Source organism: Mesoplodon bidens (assembly GCF_964165515.1).
Source record: "Mesoplodon bidens genome assembly, chromosome: 19".
Lineage (NCBI taxonomy): Eukaryota > Metazoa > Chordata > Mammalia > Artiodactyla > Ziphiidae > Mesoplodon > Mesoplodon bidens.
Genome location: NC_138179.1, coordinates 39,235,532 through 39,255,864, shown reverse-complemented (window position 1 = coordinate 39,255,864; position 20,333 = coordinate 39,235,532). Strand labels below are relative to the sequence as shown.

General features: G+C 49.2%; 3 protein-coding genes across 3 annotated transcripts in view; 1 reads left to right on the top strand and 2 right to left on the bottom strand.

Moving 5' to 3' along the window:
• SAP30BP (SAP30 binding protein) overlaps positions 1-5,083 on the bottom strand; it is a 34,476-nt gene extending 29,393 nt beyond the window's left edge. The window contains exons 1-3 of the mRNA XM_081218529.1: positions 4,945-5,083; positions 3,405-3,514; positions 966-1,013 (exon numbers count right to left, since the gene is read on the bottom strand). Coding sequence (XP_081074655.1) covers positions 966-1,013; positions 3,405-3,514; positions 4,945-5,050 — 264 coding nt within the window. The 5' untranslated portion in view covers positions 5,051-5,083. The remainder of the gene's footprint in view (positions 1-965; positions 1,014-3,404; positions 3,515-4,944) is intronic.
• Positions 5,084-5,797: 714 nt separating this feature from the next.
• The window catches only part of RECQL5 (RecQ like helicase 5), a 31,660-nt gene continuing 17,124 nt past the window's right edge, over positions 5,798-20,333 (top strand). Inside the window, exons 1-7 of the mRNA XM_081219470.1 lie at positions 5,798-6,040; positions 6,875-6,996; positions 8,561-9,079; positions 9,657-9,762; positions 10,297-10,408; positions 11,802-11,964; positions 14,596-14,675. Of these exons, the coding sequence (XP_081075596.1) occupies positions 5,914-6,040; positions 6,875-6,996; positions 8,561-9,079; positions 9,657-9,762; positions 10,297-10,408; positions 11,802-11,964; positions 14,596-14,675 (1,229 nt within the window). The 5' untranslated portion in view covers positions 5,798-5,913. The remainder of the gene's footprint in view (positions 6,041-6,874; positions 6,997-8,560; positions 9,080-9,656; positions 9,763-10,296; positions 10,409-11,801; positions 11,965-14,595; positions 14,676-20,333) is intronic.
• ERLN (endoregulin) lies at positions 16,900-18,536 on the bottom strand. The gene is made up of 2 exons (XM_081219566.1): positions 18,316-18,536; positions 16,900-17,449 (listed from the first exon to the last, which is right to left on the bottom strand). Exon 2 carries the CDS (start codon positions 17,441-17,443, stop codon positions 17,264-17,266), a length of 180 nt encoding a protein of 59 aa, XP_081075692.1. The 5' UTR covers positions 17,444-17,449; positions 18,316-18,536; the 3' UTR covers positions 16,900-17,263.

Genomic DNA, 20,333 nt, shown 5'->3' with positions numbered 1-20,333 from the left:
TCTTCCTGGGTTTATTTCAACGGTTGTGCACAGTTCTAGCCAATCACAAAATCAGCTCAAATTTGGAACACCTCATGCTATATTTCTGGATATACCCCTGCTTTACCTTATAATTGGGGATAGTTTTCTTAAATTCCACTAGGACACCTTAAAGGCCTCAGCTGGTTTTAAAGCAGTTTTCAGACACAAAACTTGGTCCCTATTCCCCAGGCCCAGAGTGATGGAATTACTCTTTTTCTTTGGGAAAAAAAAAAAGTTTGTCCCCCAAAGAATGCTTCCTCAACAGGCATATTTGTATTAGTGCCTAGCACACAGTACCCAACACTGCAGGGGCAGGGTGAGGGTGGGGGTGGGGGTGGGCGTGTGTGTGTGTGTGTGTGTGTGTGCCTTAACCTTCATCACGATGTGGTCAAGGATATGCAAATTACTCTCAGCTGCTACTGGGATGGAAATAGAAGAAGAAATGACTAAGTTGTTTCAAAACAAACCATTCTGTGTGGTTTACCCGAGAGTGGAAGGGCACAAGCCTGGAAAAACAAGGCTTAGGCTCAGCATCCCCCATAGCTGGGAGAGGTCTCATTTCGTCTGGCTCTCTATGGCCCTTCTTCACGTCTAGGCGACTAAAGAGAGCCCATGGTACACGAGGCAGCCCTTATGGCTTCCTGATACTAAAAACATTCCCACATCTAACCCACCTGCAGGGGCAGTGACCCCCCAGAGCCCACCTGGATTCGGAGCAGAGGTGGGTTGCTGCACTTAGCCAAGCCTCTCACCTTGGCTGCGAGGCTGGAAATCGAGCTGCCTCAGGACAGTCCAGGGTAGTCTCCGGGCTTCTCTCCCCCAACTTACACATGGTTACACAGTATGTTAGTGAGACAGATCTTGACCAGACACACGAACTGAGCCATATTGTTAAAAATGCCTTGTTCGTATCCAGCCACCCCACCACAGCCAACACCAAATACCTTTGGGTCATCAGCCTCAGGTTTTTCAGTCTCTGAATCGTCATCTTCCTACAAGACAAAGAATTTAGAGGATTAAGCTTAAAGGACTGGGCCTGAGGTTCTCACATGCATAACAGGGTTTGGAGCAAATCTACCCAGCTTGGGTTGTCCCACCAAGAACCCCTCCCCTACCATATGACCCAGGCTCTAGAGAAAGAGAAGGGGAAAAAGAGATGTTCAGTGGTGGGGGGGAACGACATCGGCAGCTCAAAGTTGTTATGCCAGCAGTGCCATAGCCTATATTAATGAAAATGCCTGAGATTAAAAACCACAGACACAAAAATGGAGAAAGGTGGCAATATGCTTGAGAAAAGAATAAGATCAGGCGCCACAGGATAAAATAGGAATGGCGTTTCCAATGAAGTATCGGTGATTTCAAACCAGGTGTGAGTTTTTTTCCTTCTTTGCCTTTCATGTACACAAATACATCAGACTCAGAGCTCCCATAACATTGTTTGCCCCTGGAGTGCCATGACCCCCACACACTATACCCCAGCACTTCAACCAGCAACACCTGCGCCAACATGAACAGTAGGAAGGTAGGCATCAAACGACCAGGGCGAGTGAGCCGGGAAAGGCAGGACTGAAGGGCAATGCCCAGCCTGTCCTGGGTCCCAGCTGAGTGGGCCCTGCCTCCATGCAAGCGTTCACAGGAACTGCCGGTGACCCGTTCCATCCAGCCTTGTTCCCTATCCAAAGGGCCTGCCTGACACAAAGCACCACGTGGGCAAGGCATTTTCCAAAGTGTGCCCCGACCTCACCCAAGCTAGCCCACCATTCCACTAAATGCTACCTGTTACGTAGCTATAATCCATATCCGTTCCACTACCCAGCACACCCCAATACGCGGGAGCCATGATTTAACATCCAACAGAAAACTGTTTCATTTAAAACTGCTTTTTTCAATCACTTTAACCCCCAAATTAAAAAGCCTGCCAGATGTTAATATAAACACCACCTGAGAGACTTGAACTACACTGATGGCTTTGAGATTTAACTGTCCTGCAAGGCATCAGTGAGCCACAGGTTTTAAACGTAATCTCCAGAATCTCCTCCAAATGGAACCCATCAGCCCAAATAATCAGAGACGTAGCTCAGCCAAGTACAATCACATTTTAGAATGTCTATATTGGGATTGGATGCGAGGATTTTACTAAAATTTGAAGTAAAGCTTAAATCTGGTAAAGATTCTATGCAAAGCAAATATAGAATAACACTTCAGAAACACAGGTCGTGAAAATTTGCTGAAGAAAATAGTTACGGATGTTAAGCCACTATGTACGCACTTAAGAAAAGCAGAAAAACGAAATAACTCACAAAGCTTTTCTAAACAATTTTAGTCAATTCTGAATTATCAGCAATCATGGGGGAGGGGAGGCCTAAGGGGACAAAAAGTTCTTCCAAAACAACAGAAAATACAAAACGCGTTTTTGTTTAATTTGTAAAGCATTTTATCCCCGCCCCCCCCCCTTTTTGGCCGCACCTCGCGGCTTGTGGGATCTTAGTTCCCCAACCAGGGATTGAACCTGGGCCCTCGCAGTGAGAGCACAGAGTCCTAACCACTGGACTGCCAGGCAATTCCCTGTGAAGCATTTTAATGTTAACATTTAAGTATCAACGAGTAACAGAATTTTCAAACAAATAATATAGAACACTGAGCATTTTAATTAGAGCTGTTGCTAAATAACCAGATTTTATATTGAGATTCAACTTTGTATGTCTTTGTGTTAAGCACCAGACTGAATCCTTGTTTTTCTCCAAACTTTAAAATTCTGGCCCATGATGCTCAGGTGACAGTGTACCTAAAGTCTTTCTGATTAATTAAGATGCAAGTTCTCTTTCCTTTGATAGTCAGCACATACTAAACATCAGGCAAGATTTGTGATCAAGAACACTTTGACAAAAAGTGCCAAGTAAAAAGTCAAGAAAGGAGTTAATAAGGATCAAAGCACAAATAACTGTTCTTCCTAGTCTTTCTAATAAACTGAAAAATTTGAATGAACCCCAACCAAGATTACAAATAACACAGAATTGAGTGCAGATATAAATGTTACACCAATTAGGATGAATGCACTGTTACAAATGGAATAAATTACCTAAACAGGGAAAACCAACATAAAACACCCATTGATATCTGTGTTAAATAAAATTGTCCACTATCTTTTCCCCCAAATTTCAATTCAAAGGTTAATACAAAATGGTTCAGGTGAAAACGAATTTGATTTTCAAACAGAACTACTGATATCCAACCCAGTTTCCTCAACTGATACTAAAGAAAATAAAAGGGCGGGGGGAGGGGGATGAAATTAGGCATGAAATGGAGCACTGTTGGTACAGGTCAGAAAGTTTCTGATAAATGGTGCTTTGAGCAGCTCTGGATTTGGGAACAGACTTACTTACCGACTGTTTGCTATTCTCATCCTCCTCTTCTTCATAGCCATCTTCATCACCCCCGAGGCGAGAAAAATCATCCTCTCCATAGGCTTCAGATACCAATCCGCCTTTCTCCTCTTAAACAGAAGAGAAAAATAAAATGAATGAATGGGGAAAAGAATGCAAAAAAAAAACACCTGAGTGATCTGAGTTGCGAGGACTATCTCTGAAGAGAAAAGGAAACCTAAATCTCATGTAAGTGACCTTAGGCCCAGATTCTGCTTTGGGGAAGATCACAGAATTTAGTGTATGAATTCATTAAAAGAACAGGGAAGAAAACCAAGTAATATTAAATTTCGTTTCTAATGCTGCCAATCTGCCTATTATGCCAACTGAAGCCTTCCCTTCTCTGAACTATTATACCATGTTGTTTAAACATCTCTTTTGAACAAACGTATGGACACCAAGGGGGGAAAGTGGCAGGGTGGTGGGGTGGTAGTGGGATGACTTGGGAGATTGGGATTGACATATATACACTAATGTGTATAAAACAGATAACTAATAAGAACGTACTATATAAAAAATAAAATAAAATTCAAAAAAACCCCATCTATTTTTATCTGCGTATGTCTACCTTGTATCATAGGCACCAATGAACTTGTCTTCTCATCAAGACAAGGACTCTGTCATTCTCATTTTTGTGTGTCCTCCCCTAGGAACAGGACCTTAAATGGGGGCACCTGGAGAGGTTCTCAATCATACCTACTTGAGAAACAAAATCTTTTCCTACGTTTAAAACAAAAACAACAACAAAGCCCCAAAACAAAACAAATGACTGGGAAACCACCAGAGAACTTCCTGACAGGCAGAGACCACACAAAACTGAGAGGAGCTAACCCAGCCCAAGGCCCCCCGACCCCCATCACTTTCCAAATGAGGAAACCAAGGCCCAGATACGTTGGGTAACTTGCTGCCTCTCTACGTCTCCATATAGATCTGTTCCCATTACTTAACATTGTGATTCTTAACCAGAGCAGAGCAACAAAATCACTGACGGGCTTTAACAACTCACAAAGTAATGGAATCACCAAGAAGCCTTGAAAAGCTCACAAATGCCCAGGTCGTTCTCCAGATCTACTGAATTAGAGTCCCTCGCAGTGGAGACAGGATGTATGTATTTTTTAAAGTTCCAAGATATGGCTAAAGCATATTATTAATTAAAAGTTTCGCTCTCCCCCACCAAACAAGGCCGGAGAAAATAGGTGGTGGTTCAGCAGCCTTGGACTCTCTCCACCCTCCGTCCATCCTTCTGCCCAGCACGATGCCCAGTAGGGAGAAGGCTTTCAGTAAGCTTCGGAAGAATAATCGAAGCAAAAGAAGGAGACGGCCCATTCTTGCTACAGAGCATCTAACGCTCTGTCTATCCCAGGACCCTGAACGCCCTTCGGGGCTCCAGAGCCCGATACTTGGGGCACAATGACCATCTCTTTGCCTCCCGCCTGCTAGGGGAGCAGCATTCCGAGCAGACATCCGATTCTCCCCTTCCAGCTCCCTACTCGGGCCTCACCAGCTGCGCCGCCCGCCGTTTCAACTCCTGCCTCGCCGTCAGACTCGGGCTCTGAATCTTCCGCGTAAACTGCCAAAGACGACAGAACATTCTTCTTCCCCGCCATCTTTTCCCACAGCCCCGGCGTGGCTCACTCCTATGACTCCAAAGAGCCGACTTCCGGGGGGAAAGGCAACTACTTCCGGATCCCAGGAGATCCCGCGCCAGTTTCAGACCGAGAACCAATCAAAACGGCCGTTTCCGCGCCTGGCTCCGCCCCCTCGCGCTACCGCTTGCGTAACGTCATCAGTGCGCGACGGACACACGCTTGTGTGGGTTTTACCTGACATTGCCTTCCCGGCAGTTTGGCTTTTGAGAGTTATCTGTGGCGTATGGGGGTCTTCGAGTAGTTCCCGAGCCAGCGGGCAGCAACTGCCCGACAAGAGCCCCTCGCTCCTTGGGGCCCACGGCCGGCTCTGATATCTTGGGGTGAAGAGAGGGAGGCTTCGGCTGGGGAAGGGAGGAAAGAAGAGATCTAGGGTTCAGAGGAGGAAAAGGGAAGAGCTCTCCTCTGGGCGCGGGGGTCGTGGCGGGGAGAAGGGGTCGGGGTCCTGGGGGGAAGAATGGTCGTCATGGCTGTGCTTATAGAGCAGAGGGTGGATCTTAGGAAAAAAATTCTTTCTTCTCCAAACTATTCTGAAGATATTTGTGTTTTTTCTCGTGATCTGATTTCTAGCTCTGCGCTATACCGTGGCCTGGGATAGTTGGGTGTTTTTATTTTCACCGAGCATAAAAATGGAGATAATTACCCAGGAATGTATTGCTTGAGGCTGTTCACCTGGAGCTATACTATTTGAAAATAATATAGTTTGAGTGTAATAAAGCAAACTTATGGAAAAAATAAGTAGGCTTTGAAAAGCAGAACAGAGGGTTCTCCTTGCAACCATATGATCATCACCTTTGCCTTAACCTTTGGCCACTGTCGTCAAGATGAGTAGCAACCCTTCCTCTCCTTTTGACCCTGAGCGTCGAGTCCGGAGCACGTTGAAGAAGGTCTTTGGGTTTGACTCTTTTAAGACGCCTTTGCAGGAGAGGGCCACCATGGCTGTAGTGAAAGGTAATGTTGCCAAACTACCTGCATTTATGTTTGTGCTGGCTATACCGTAGCGCTGCCACTACAGAAGGAAGAACACCTTCCTTCTGACCCTTCCTTCCTTCCTCCCCACCCTTGGGCCATATTTGGTTTTGGAGCTCTTGTAGATCTGTCACCCAAAACTTGCAGTTTTATTGGCAGAACCACCCAGCTGTCCTGGTTCTGACATCTCATAGCCAGAGCTAAGGTTGTCTTTGAAAACAGCTCATAAATTTCCATTCTCCTTTGTGTGTAGGCAGTGGGGTGGGGGCATGGCAGGAATAGCCTAAGCCAGTCACCTTCTAGGTAATTCCTGTGTTGAAGATTGAGCGGTCTGGGTCCCCCGTAGGGAAGGAAGGAGTAATATACAACTGAGATATGTTGACAAATGGTGGTTGTCAAGAGGGGAGCAGCAGTGTCATGTTAATTCCATTATAACACTTGTAAACAAAACCCTCTAAGTGATGTTTTTTCCCTGTTTATACAGATATGCCCACTCATCCAGAAGTATTCAGCTTTCGTGGCTGTTCAGTTCAGTCATCCATATCCCAGCAGACTCAGACTTCTTACCCTTGTAGTTGTTATTGCCACTACTGGACATGGTTTGTGTGCATTTTTGCCAGATCCCCCTGGACCGCCCCCCTTTTCGTAGAAAGGATGGGAAGAGACTTGAGGTTATACTGAGACCCTTGCACGTGCCAGACACTCTGCGAGGGGTGGTTCTTCCGTACATTCTTGTTTGATTTTCAGCAGCCTTGATGAAGGGGAGAGGGTAAAAGGCAGGAAGCGTTGAGGCGTTGCCTTCTTGTATCTTTGCAGGCGACAAGGATGTCTTTGTGTGCATGCCCACCGGGGCAGGGAAATCCCTCTGCTATCAGCTCCCTGCCCTGCTGGCCAAAGGCATCACCATCGTGATCTCTCCTCTCGTTGCTTTGATTCAGGTGAGGCTCAGGGCAATGAAGGTGGCGGCCCAGAAAATTTAGCGGAACGTTCTTTTGGGGGGTGGCTGGTGAATAGCTGGAAATTTTACGTCTCCTTTCTTTGGTCTTTTTTTTTTTTTTTTTTTTTTTTGCGGTACGCGGGCCTCTCACTGTTGTGGCCTCTCCCGCTGCGGAGTACAGGCTCCGGACGCGCAGGCTCAGCGGCCATGGCTCACGGGCCAAGCTGCTCCGCGGCATGTGGGATCTTCCCGGACTGGGGCACGAACCCGTGTCCCCTGCGTCGGCAGGCGGACTCTCAACCACTGTGCCACCAGGGAAGCCCTCTTTGGTCTTTTTAAAAAAAAGTAATTTGTTAATCAATTTATTTTATTTTTGGCCGTGTCGCATCTTCGTTGCTGCACGTGGGCTTTCTCTAGTTGGAGCAAGTAAGGGCTACTCTTTGTTGTGGCGCTTGGACTCTAGGTGCACGGGCTTCAGTAGTTGTGGCTTGTGGCCTCCAGCGCACGGGCTCACTAGTTGTGGTGCACTGGCTTAGTTGCTCCGCAGCATGTGGGATCTTCCCTGACCAGGGATCAAACCTGTGTCCCCTACATTTGCAGGTGGATTTTTAACCGCTGCACCACCAGGGAAGTCCACCTTTCTTTGGTCTTTTGCCTCTTATTTTTCTTTGATTTGCCTATATCCCTCTCTGTATTGGGTTTCTGAATCACCCAAATGTGGGGTTCTCCACGAGTACATATCACTCTGGGGGGTTATGAATGAGTCTTCTGTGTTTTGATGGCCTGAGGTCTCTCACCCTCCTTTGTAACTTTTTGCCTGGAGGAATATGGAACTGGATGTGTATGCACATACACGCTCACTCTCATGTGCACACATGTGCACTCTTGATGTTATAGAAGACGCAGGTGGATAGAGAGGTATAAATCGATGTAGGGGAATCCCTGGTATATTCTGCTTTATTCCGGCGAGAGCACAGCCATGAGAGAAAAAAAGGTGAGAAACTTATTGGGATGTTGTTAACATCTGTTCTGTGCTTCTGACTATATTTAAGGCCTGCAGATGGACTGATAGAATCAGAAATGAGGAAGCGTGGCCATGTGGTTAAGAGCCATCCACCATGAAGAAAAGGAGAGAGAGAGAGAGGGCTAGAGAACAACAATAACAATGCTTAGTGAGTGTGTGCTAGTCTCAGGCTTTGTGCTAAGTGTTTAGGGGCATTAATGTACCTTCCAAGTGTAAAATTTCATTTAATTCTTAAAACAATCCTATTAGGTAGTTTTACTCTTTTTATAGCAAAATGAAAGAATGAGAGTGAGAAAATTGAAAGGTTAAGGTTAAGAACCAGCTGAAGAGCGTGTGGTAATTGAGCCGGGATTAAATCCACGTCTATCTGGCTCCACACATCAACCACTTCACCTCCTGTACTTTTTATGCAAAGAGAAGACACGTTAGAGGGTGGGAGAAGGATGTTTTATGGCTGTGAAATACCCCAGGGAGTCACAGTAACGTTTACCACTGAGGCCTGAGGGCCACTTATAGTCCCCTCTCCCGCTTCTACCCTCAGGACCAAGTGGACCACTTGCTGGCCCTGAAGGTCCAAGTGAGTTCCCTGAACTCGAAGCTCTCGGCACAGCAGAAGAAGGAGCTGCTCTCCGACCTGGAGAAGGAAAAGCCCTGGACCAAGCTTCTGTACATCACGCCAGAGATGGCGGCTTCCGCCTCCTTCCAGCCCGCCCTAAACTCCTTGGCATCTCGCCACCTGCTCTCTTACCTCGTGGTGGATGAAGCTCATTGTGTTTCCCAGTGGGGGCACGACTTCCGTCCTGACTACTTGCGTCTGGGAGCCCTGCGCCCCCGCCTGGCCCACGCCCCCTGTGTGGCTCTCACTGCCACAGCCACCCCGCAGGTCCGAGAGGATGTGTTTGCTGCCCTGCAGCTGAAGCAGCCAGTTGCTACCTTCAAGACTCCCTGCTTCCGGGCTAACCTCTTCTATGATGTGCAGTTCAAGGAACTGCTTCCTGATCCCTACGGGAACCTGAGGGACTTCTGCCTTAAGGCTCTCGGACAGAAGGCTGATAAAGGGGTGAGGGCATTGAGGTGGGGGGGCCGAGGTACATCAGGGGCGGCGGGCTGCTGTGTGCGGCATAGAGAAGGATTCTCATTTCCAAGATCTTTGCTTTTCTAGCTTCCTCAGCCAGGACTAGCCATAGCTTCTTAAAACTCGTGCACAGAGTTGTCCTTTTGGTTTCCTGGCCTTGTCCCCCTTACTGGGGTTCCCATGTCCCGGAGTCCTCCTGTGGGGGGCCTTTGCAGACCTCTCCGAGGTTTGTAGGGAGGAGGCAGGGGTTAGAAAAGTTGGGTTTTGAGCTGCTTTGCTCCCGCCTTGTTAGAAAGTAGCAGGGCTGTGCTAGGTGGTCTGCCTCAGAGGAGACCGTGAGCCTGATGAGAGAGAGTTAGAGCTGCTTTTAAAGCAGGGACTTCCCCGGCGGACCAGTGGTTGGGACCTGGCTCTTTCACTGCTGGGGCACGAGTTCAGTCCCTGGTCCGAGAACTAAGGTCGCACAAGCCTCGTGATGCGGCCAATAAATAAATAAATAAAACGAGCAGGCTGCAGTGCGATCTTCCCAATGCTTATTTTCTTCCCGTGTCTCCCCTTTCAGTTGTTTTCCGGCTGCGGCATTGTCTACTGCAGGACCAGGGAGGCCTGTGAACAGCTGGCCATAGAGCTCAGTTACAGGGGCGTGAATGCCAAGGCGTACCACGCAGGTAAGGGGCACCCGGGCCACGTGGCCCTCCTTACTCTCAGAAGCCTCTTAGCCGGCCTTTTGTTCCTTAAGAATCCTGGATAATCAGGTGGTCCACCATCTTTTTCCAGGAAAGAGCTAAAGTGATTCACTTAAATTTACAGAAAGGAGTCTAGACCCAAATGAGATCTAAAAGGAGAATTGTGACTCCTGAATTCTTGTTATCACCCTGTGCCCACCCAGCAGCAGGTGATGAGTTGTTTTAGCCCAGGTATTGGTGTCCTGGAAAGAGCACAGGCTCTGGAGGCCAATGGACTTGGGTTTGAATCCTGGCTGTCACATTTATGGAGTGCTCAGTGCCACACACAGGCCTGGGTCTCTATGTTTACTGGCTCAGGCTTGGTGGGTTAAGTGCCTGGCCTGAGGTCATACAGCTGGTAAGTGATGGATTCAGGGTGTGTGTACTGTGCCCAGCACGGCGTCAGACCCAAGGTAGACCTCAGGGGAAACCCAAGGGAACTGCAAGTTCCCTTCTTCACCTTGCCCTCTTTTCTAGGGCTGAAGGCTCCTGAAAGAACGCTGGTGCAGAACGAGTGGATGGAGGAGAAGGTCCCTGTAATTGTTGCAACTATTAGTTTTGGAATGGGAGTGGACAAAGCCAATGTCAGGTGAGCCCTGGTTCTTGTCTGACTTTGCCAGTTGGGGCCTGGCTCCGGGGCGGTGGGCCTCCTGGTGCTCTGTCTGGGGAGCCAGGTCTGTGTGTCCTAGGGCCAGAGGGGAAGGAGGCCCCAGGATAGAGTCCCTGGTACATAGTCCAAACGCTGACAGGTTCTGTGCACAGTTCCTCTGCTCGCTGGTGATGGCACAGCACGGTTCTTCCATCCGCCAGAAGAAGGGGCAGCATGCAGACCATCAGGCTCACCCTTTAACACAGCCCCGCCCACTCCCACCTTAGCATCTGGAGCCTGTGAGGGGGTGGAATGAACGATCTTAAAACTGCTCCCTGTGCGAAACCGAAGGCAAAGATCTCGTTACCGTCACTCCTTGTTACTGTTTACTGGAGTCCAGAAGAGATGGGTACATCCCAGCCTCCTAGCCCCACACTGGCCACTGTTGGGAAGTCTTTTACCTCCAGGCATACTTGACCTTCCGGAGACATTTTGGGCTGCAGCCTGAAGCCCTTTGCTCTGATTAACACCAACAGTAATGCCTTGTGTGATTTACATAACACTTTTGCATACGTGGTCTTGTTAAGCCTCAGAGTGACCCTGAGTTGGTCAGGGTAGGAATTAGACCGTGAACTATACTTGAGACAACGTGGACTTTGGAATCAGGGTTTGAATCCTGGGTCAGCTGTGTCTTCTTACGGATCAACTTTGGAGTCAGACACCGCTAGGCTCAAATCCTAGCTCTGCCGTCCTGTTGTACAAATTTACCTCTCTGAATCCCAAGTTCATTGTCTATAAAATGAGGCTACCTCACAAGATGGTGACTGTAATTTTTTTTTTTTTTTTTTGCGGTCCGCGGGCCTCTCACTGTTGTGGCCTCTCCCATTGCGGAGCACAGGCTCCGGACGCGCAGGCTCAGCGGCCATGGCTCACGGGCCCAGCCGCTCCGCGGCATGTGGGATCTTCCCGGACCGGGGCACGAACCCGTGTGCCCTGCATCGGCAGGCGGACTCTCAACCACTGCGCCACCAGGGAAGCCCCACTGTAATGATTTAACAAGACAAATACATACACTGGCTCATAGTAGGTACTTCATAAGTATTGTCCTCTTCTCTCTTCAAAGATGTCATAAAGGACTTACCCAGCTCGTAAGTGTCCTAATCTTGTTTCTTTAAGTCCGCTATTTTTTTCATGAGCTGCTCCATGGTGAGAAGGCCTGCTGAAGGACTGCAGGGTCCTAGCCATGCTTACTCTGGGGGCCTATCTCTGCCTCTCTGCCTGCCAGCCTCCCACTCCTGGTCCCTGTGGAGACCCCTGCTCCGCCGACTGGGAGACACTTCTCCCCTCAGCTTTTCTGCCACATCTCATGCTGCTTGTCCCTTGGATCCTACAGGTTTGTCGCCCACTGGAATATTGCCAAGTCTATGGCTGGGTACTACCAGGAGTCTGGCCGCGCGGGCAGAGATGGAAAGCCTTCCTGGTGCCGTCTGTATTACTCTAGGAATGACCGGGACCAAGTCAGCTTCCTGATCAGGAAGGAAGTAGCAAAACTCCAGGTAAGTCCTGGGCAGTAGGAGCCCTTCTTGTCTGAACCCACCGCTCTGCAATTTCCGAACCCAAATGGAGCTTCTGTAATCTGGAGGGGTGCTCCTGAGGCTAGAAGGTACAGCAAGGCGGGGAATGGGGTGTTGGTGGATAGCTTATAACTAGGTTAGACTTCTTTCTTTATACTTAATTGATCTTCGTACAGTCTGTCGTGTGTGTATTATTTTACATAGTCAAGATCAATCCTGCCTTGTTTTAAATTAGCATTGTTACATAAGCATTTTCCCATATTGTTATAAGTTCTTTGATTTTAGCCTTTTATTTTTTATTTTTTCAACTGGTTGCATATTCTTTGTAGAGAACCTAGACACAGACTCAGGAATATAAGGGAACTTGGTGTATGATAGGTGGCATTATAAATCAACAGGAAGGGCTTCCCTGGTGGTGCAGTGGTTGAGAGTCCGCCTGCCGATGCAGGGGACATGGGTTCGTGCCCCAGTCCGGGAAGATCCCACATGGGCTGGGCCCATGAGCCATGGCTGCTGAGCCTGTGCGTCCGGAGCCTGTGCTCCGCAACGGGAGAGGCCACAGCAGTGAGAGGCCCGCGTACTGCAAAAAAAAAAAAGAATCCACCTGCCAATGCAGGGGACACAGGTTCAAGCCCTGGTCCGGGAAGATCCCACATGCCGCAGAGCGACTAAGCCTGTGTGCCACAACTACTGAGCCCGTGTGCCACAACTACTGAAGCCCATGTGCCTGGAGCCTGTGCTCTGCAACAAGAGAAGCCACCGCAATGAAAAGCCTGTGCACTGCAATGCAGGGTAGGCCCCACTCACTGCAACTTGAGAAAGCCTGTGCACAGCAATGAAGACCCAACGCAGCGAAAAAAGATTTTTTTTTAATAAAAAATAAATAAAAAAGAGATGACCCAGAAAGCTTCCAGAGAGGTGTTACATGGAGGACGGGGAGTCCAAAGAGCACCAGTTTTCACCATTGTAATACTGGAAACGAGAAACAGTGCTTCCAAATGCTAAATCATCCAATCTAGAATTTCCTACCCAGCCAACCAGTTAGTGTGAAAGTAGGATAAAGATATTTTCAGACAGACGATTTCAAGAAACTTTCTCCTTTGGAGAAGCTACTAAAGGATGTTCTCCACTGCAGAGGCAGTCAACTAGGAAAGGAAGATGGAGACCTGACCCAGGAGCGAGGCAAAGGGAGTGTCCTAGGACGAGAGTGAAGGGTAGTCTCAGCTGTGCACCAGGCCTGGAGAGCAGAGGCCCAGGTTGAACACGGGGACGGAAGGCACCAGGAAGGACGTTTCCAAAGATAAAAGTGGACCTTGCCATCATTGGCCCCCCCTTCCCGAAGTGAATTTTTCATTACATCAGAACATTTGGGGGGGTTTTCGTGATGCACTGAAATCTAAGGAAATGAAAAAACAGGTCAGCTGTTAATTTCAGGAGAAACAACATTGTCGAAGGATATGTGATCATGGGAAATAGTAAAAATATAATCACGCAGTTAGCTCTGAAGAATCACCTTAAGGGAAATTGTGATGTAATAAGAAATCGTGATATAAATGTATTGGGAGAACGGAAGTAGAGGAAGTATGTGTATTTGTGTGTTCGGGAGATGGGAACCATTCAACTTCCAGAAGCAGAAAGAATAGAGAATGTCTTGGTTATTAGTGTCTGCTATATTTTCTTGGCTCTTCTGTATTTTAAAATTTTTCACAATTTTTTTAAAAGATTTTTTTTGATGTGGGCCATTTTTAAAGTCTTTATTGAATTTGTTACACTATTGCTTCTGTTTTACGTTTTGCTGTTTCGGTTGCGAGGCATGTGGGATTCTAGCTCCCTGACCAGGGATCGAACATGCAACCCCTGCATTGGAAGGCAAAGTCTTAACCACTGGACCGCCAGGGAAGTCCCTTCACAATTTTTTAAAAGGAAAATTTAACCAATAGCCATGTACCAAAAGGCAAATAATGTATAATCCCAACACTCAGAAGTAATGACTGTCAACGTTTAGTGTAGGTCCTTCCACACATACAGAGGTTAGTATGTTCCTTCACACACTCGTGTATGTGTTTAACTCCTATTAAATTAGGTCATATTATACGGTGATTCCCAAATGCCATTCCCCGGGCCCTTTGCCTGAGGATCACCTGAGCAGCTTTTTTTTTTTTTTTTTGCGGTACGCGGGCCTCTCACTGTTGTGGCCTCTCCCGTTGCGGAGCACAGGCTCCGGACGCACAGGCTCAGCGGCCATGGCTCACGGGCCCAGCCGCTCCGTGGCATGAGGGATCCTCCCGGACCGGGGCACGAACCCGTGTCCCCTGCATAGGCAGGCGGACTCCCAACCGCTGCGCCACCAGGGAAGCCCCTGAGCAGCTTTTTGACACTATAAACTCCCTGGAGCTCCAGGTTCAGAAAGTTCAATTCAGTAGTCTTGCTGAATTGGGCCTCAGGTCTTTTAAAGTTACCCAGGTGATTCCGATGCATGGTCAGGTGTGGGGACTCTGTTTTGTGAATGGCTTTATTAGTTTCATTTGATATTTTTCTCTCTCACCATTTGTTGGGCTACAGGGTAGTCCAACTATGTAAGACTTTTACTGAATGGTCGTTTCTTGTCTCCAGGAAAAGAGAGGGAAAAAGGCATCTGATAAAGCTGCTGTCTTGGCCTTTGATGCCCTGGTGGCCTTCTGTGAAGAATTGGGGTGAGTGACTTATCTTGTGTGTGGAAACAAGTGTTAGTGAGATCTTTTCCTCTCCCAGCACCGCTAGTTAACCAGCTAACATAGGACAGTTCTTGGGCCACCAAGGGACCCCTGCCTGCTGAAAGCCATCGTGTGGGAATATTTCCTGTGGGAGCATGGAAGTTGGTACCCTCTCACCTTTCTGTGGAAGGCCCCAGAAACTCTGGCACTGTGAGAATTTGCTGAGCATTTTGGGTGGTCATCCACCCATCCCACTCCACCCACTTCTGGAGTGACTGGCACCCTGGGTGACTCAGTTCCGAGAGATGTGACCAGTTCTGAGCCATTGGCATTGTGGTCATCACGTGCCACTGAGCTGTACCACTGGCTTCACTTCTGGAGTAGTCACTCTCATCCCAGACCCAAACAGAGACATGTGGCCCAGTTTATGTCTTGGGAGGGCAGGGGCGGTAATGTGCTTGAAGAGAAATCAACTTTTCTAACATAACACCAGCCTGCCTACTTGGAACCCACTTATCTATTTGATCTGCATCTGCTGGCGGTGGGGGCCATGAAAGAGCCTGATAGCTGCTCAGCGACAGGCAGATTGTGGCAGGGAGAGCCCTGGGCACGAGCAGCTGTGGGAGCACTGTGTGAGGGACATCCAGAGCATTCTGGACAAGCTGGGAGCACTTGCATTTGTGTAGCCCTTTGCTCGAAAAACCTCTTTGATTCCTCTGCTCTCACTGGTCAGATCTCGTTGGACAACCCTGTAAGGTAGATGAGGCAGAATTGATTGCTTCAGACTTAAGAGATGAACAGACCAGTGTCCAGAGAGGTCGTGGTTGGGAGTTCCCTGGCGGTCCAGTGGTTAGGACTCAGTGCTTTCACTGCCGAGGGCCGGGGTTCAATCCCTAGTCGGGGAACTAAGATCCCTCATGGATGCCACTAATCCCCCATTTCCCAATTTTCAGTGATATGCACATTTTCATACACACATGCCATCTTGGTTTTTGCAAGACTGGATTCTTAAAGCATGGAGTTGATTAGGTGCATGGTACTGATGGTGCCCACCAGATGTTTGGGACTTTCTTCTGGAAACCAGAGAGACACTTATTTGGGCCATGTGTTCTGATTCCCACCCCCTCCTATTCACCAAGTCTGTGGCTCCTAGGCTGAAGCTATTTCCTTCTCCAAGCTGCCATGTCTCATTTGGCCTCTGTGGCAAGACCACGCCCAGCAGAGTTGGTTGGCACCCTTGCCCACAGCTATTGCAACCAGAGCCCTTTTCAGGCACTAACATAGTGAGTTGCTAAATTAGGCCTTCTTTGGTTCCTTGAGTAAAGCGCTTGTCATGAAAGGGCTCAGTGTCCTTGCTAGTTGTCAGAGTCCCCTCTGCTGGAAGTCACCCTGGCTGGACTCTTGTTTTGGGTGAGTATGAGGCTCTGTGGAGCTGTCTGGAAGCTTAGCTCTGCCGTATCCCTCTGGGCTGCAGCAACTCTCCAGACAAGAGGACAGGTCCTCCCAGGGCCCTCTGCTTTCTGTCTCATACCAGAGAGCTGAGGCCTGTTAGAGTGTCAGGGGTCCGGGCATCAGTGGGCCTCCTGTTGCCCCGTGTGCAGCCTCATCTCTTCTATCTCATTTGCTACACATGAGGGTGTCAGATTCCAGGACTTCCAGGCCCTGGGACGGAGTGAACATGGCTGGTGTGGCTGGATTTGAAATTGCTCTTTGAGTAAAAAGGAATGTTTCTTCATTGCATGAATGGTATGTAACACGAAGGCAAAGCCCCTTCCTCACTAGATACTTGCCCTTTTTCTAAGAATAGCCTGGTTTGAGGTTGACATTGAAGCAGCTGTTTGCAAAGGGAGGGCACTTGGCAGTGAGGGACAGCCCTGCTTGGTGGCTTCGGCAGAGGCGGAGACATTTCTACAAGGGTTGCGTTGTAGGGTCTGGGGTGCATGGGGGCTGGGGGACCCTGTGAGGGATACCTGGGCATTTCTGGGACCAAGAGAAAAGACACTTGGGTCACATGAATGAGGCCAGCGTGGGGCGTCCAGATGGCTTCCTCTCTTCTTTGCGTGCAGCTACTTTCTCCTAGCGTGGCCATGAAATGCGTTTGATTATTTATGACAGGGCCAAATTTACCTTTGCGTGTAAAAAGGAACAGTAGTGAGGTTCAAAGCAACCTTCCTCCAGCCTAGAGGCCTCTGGACCCTGAGATGGGAAAAACAGCTTTGGTTTAGGCCTAGATTGTACTGGGCTCTGTCAACTCCTGGGGTCTCCAGGCTGGGGGAGCCAACAGCCCAGCATCTCTCTGTTTATCCATTCATTTGCTCATTTGTTCATTCATTCATTTATTCAACCAGAAAATATTGATTGATACTGACTCTGTGCGAGGGCACATCAGAAAAGGGGGTACAATGGGGAACAGAAAGAGACCCAGCCCCTGTTTTTTGTTGCTTGGACCAGTGGGGAAGACAGGCACTTATCAGATAATCACATGAAAAATGTATAATTCCAGACTGTTAAAGGGCTTTGGAGAAAAGGTACATGGTGTTTTGAGCGTGTGTAACAGTGGCCCCCTTCTTGGCCCACAGAAAGTCAGGTCACGACTCTTCACGCTGGTTGACCCTATCGAGTGGGGGGAGTAAACCAAACACAATAGCAAACAAGATGAGAAACAGGACCGTAATGATGAACAAGCAGATCAGTGCCAGGCCCCCCTGGTCCCAGGGGTTCTGCCAGAACTCATCCTTCCAGGTGCGTTTTGTTAGTAGTCTGTCCATGTGAACCTGGAAAAGTGGGGACAGAGGCCCTGAGTGCAGGGGCTTCTCCAAGGCCCTGTCCCAGGTGCTATTCCCTGCCCCCAACTTCACCCTCTGGTGCGACCTCAGAGAACGGCGACCACCTCTGTAGCTAGTGGGCATTGAAGGGACGGTGGGTCATTGGGCTTGATTGCCTCCAGCAAGCAACAAATGGGCTTTCTTCCTCCGTAGAAGCAAAAGCAGGGACTGGCACCAAGAGAGGGCGGGTCCCTTGAGTTCTTCCTGGAGGCTGCCTCTGGCTTCTCCAGTCCTTTCCTGAACAGCCCCGTTGTGAGCAGGACTTTCTCTCCCATCCCTGAGAACTGCTCAGCCAGAATCTAAAAAGCAGTGCTATAGACCCTTCCTGCGTTTCCTGCCTCGGTTGCCAAACATTTGGGAAGCATTTTGAGAGGTCAGCACAGGAGCGCAGGAGTGGATGGTCTCAAGCTGAGCCCTCTGTAGGCTTCCTTAGAGGCAGGTAAAAACAGAAGGACTAACTAATCTTGAGACACAGCTGAGATGGGCAGACTGTGAGTCTGTAGCCAGTTGAAGGGAGTAAAGGCGGAGAAGGAAGGATCCATTACCTGGGTCTGCTGTTTATACTCCTGTGTCCTAAGAGAGGGCAGGCGGATCAGGGTAATCCTTCAGGCCCCACGCTTTGGGGGGCCTGAGCTGAAGAAGCCACCAGGTGACCAGAGCTGCACTGTGACTCAGAGAAGCAACTCTTGGGAGGAAAAGGTGGCTGCATTGCTGACTGCCCCTGACCAGACCTGCTTGCTGTCACCAGAGCAAACAAAGGTGGGCTAGGGCCCATTGCCTAGCAACCGCGTTCTCTTTCAGTCTTTCACACTTACCCCCTCCGCCGTGTTCTGCCCTCTTGTGATGCTGTTTTGGGGGGCTGCTCAGGGCACGTGGGTTGAGGTGTCCTGGCTGAGAGAGGTCAGACTTGGGGTGGGTGGGGGAAGAGACTGGATCCGGGGCCCTTGCCCCAGGCCTCCCATCCACCTCACCTGTGGCTGGGTCCTGCCCCTCCTCTCAACCCGGATGACCCGTCTACTGGAAGGACCTGCCCAGAGCTCGGGAGGCCCCAGGGCTGGGGCTGCCACGCATGGCCTCTCACTTCCTGTGGCGCCGGGTCAATGATTAACCACAGCTCCAGCTGGCACCTCCTGGAACCAGCATGTGGGTGTTTATCACCATTGAGGCCCTGGGTTCCTGTGGAGGCCCAGCTTCCCCCTTGGTGTCTTTGTGTGCCGCTTAGGCCCAGCCGCAGCTGCTTCGTGTAGGTTCCCACCCCCTGGTGTGATGGGGCAGCTGGGAAGCAGGAGTGGGGCCTGTGTCCCTGCTCGTGGAACCTGGTGGCTGCCATTCCCTCCTTGAAAGAGTCGAGTGCCCACGGTGGCCAAGAACTGCGCCAGGTGCTGCGTGTCCAGTCGTGAGCGAGAGAGGCAGGCCCTGCCCTCCCAGGGGTTACATTATAGGGTACCGTTCCTCAACCCTGCCTGTTCCAATCATCCGGGAGCTTTTCTGAACGCCGGTGCCCAGGCCCCACCTGGTAGCACAGAGATCAGCCTCTGGGCGTGTCAGAGCCCTGTGCTTGGTAAAGCTTGTCGGGTGATTCTCCTTTTTTTTTTTTTTAATTTAGTGTTTTCTTTTTTTTTAAATTTATTATTTTAATTTTTGGCTGCGTTGGGTCTTTGTTGCTGCGCGCAGGCTTTCTCTAGTCGCGGTGAGTGGGAGCTACACTTCGTTGCGGTGCGCGGCCTTCTCATTGCGGTGGCTTGTCGTTGTGGAGCGCGGGCTTTAGGCACGCAGGCTTCAGCAGTTGTGATAGGCAGGCTTAGTAGTTGTGGCTCGCAGGCTCTAGAGCTCAGGCTCAGTAGTTGTGGTGCATGGGCTTAGTTGCTCCACGGCATGTGGGATCTTCCCGGACCAGGGCTCAAATGTGTGTCCCCTGCATTGGCAGGTGGATTCTTAACCACTGCGACACCAGGGAAGCCATCATCATGTGATTCTGACCTGCAGCCGGGGCTGGAGGAGATGGTGGGCAAGTTCCTTGAAGTCCTTCTTAACTATCCTGGCTTAATTGACCTTGGCTTACCTGCCGCTTCGCATTTCCTTCTGTAAAACACTCTGACTAATGCCCTTGGCCTGCTGAATGCTCAGAGCCAGCAGGCTGGTCTCAGCACACCCTCCGACTTCCGCTCCATTAGCTTAGTTGGATGCTTATTAAGCGTCAGCTGCTTGTTTCCAAACCTGTTTTGTGGCATTTGTACTTGTAATTACATAATTGCACTTACCATTACATAAAAATGACGTAGTGATAATAGCTGAAACCCCAGTTTTACAACTGGGGAACAGGCACAGAGAGGTTAAGTAACTTACCCAAGGTCACACAGCTAAGAAGTTACTGCTTTGGGGTTTGGACCCAGCTGTTCCTGTCAAAAATAGATGTGGACAAGACAACTGTAAACATTTCCTAAAAATGCAGAAGTATTTCACACTCAGGTTTCCTTGCAGATGTCTTCAAGTTCTTATTCCGCCTTAAAGAAATCAAAATTAGCAAATAGACAATTCAGGAACTCTGGTCAGCAAACCCATACTTGGAGAAAAGACCTCGGCCCTGCATCAAAAAGATTGACCAAGGAATGTGCATCTGTATGTTTCCATTTCAAATGAGAGGTGTAGAGAACGTATGTCTCGGGTACACAAACGTTGCTTTAATTGACTTTTTCAATTAACTGCTGGCCCTGATCGGAAAATCCTTCTGAAGTGACCACCACGAAGGAATGATGTGATGGGAAGAGGTAGAGAATGCTGTTGGTGCCCATGGCATAGCCTGGCCTGGGGCCTGAGAGGACTCCCCCGGGAG

Excerpts from the sequence above, each read along its gene's own strand:
- ERLN (XM_081219566.1), bottom strand. The coding sequence starts at position 17,443 with ATGGACAGACTACTAACAAAACGCACCTGGAAGGATGAGTTCTGGCAG.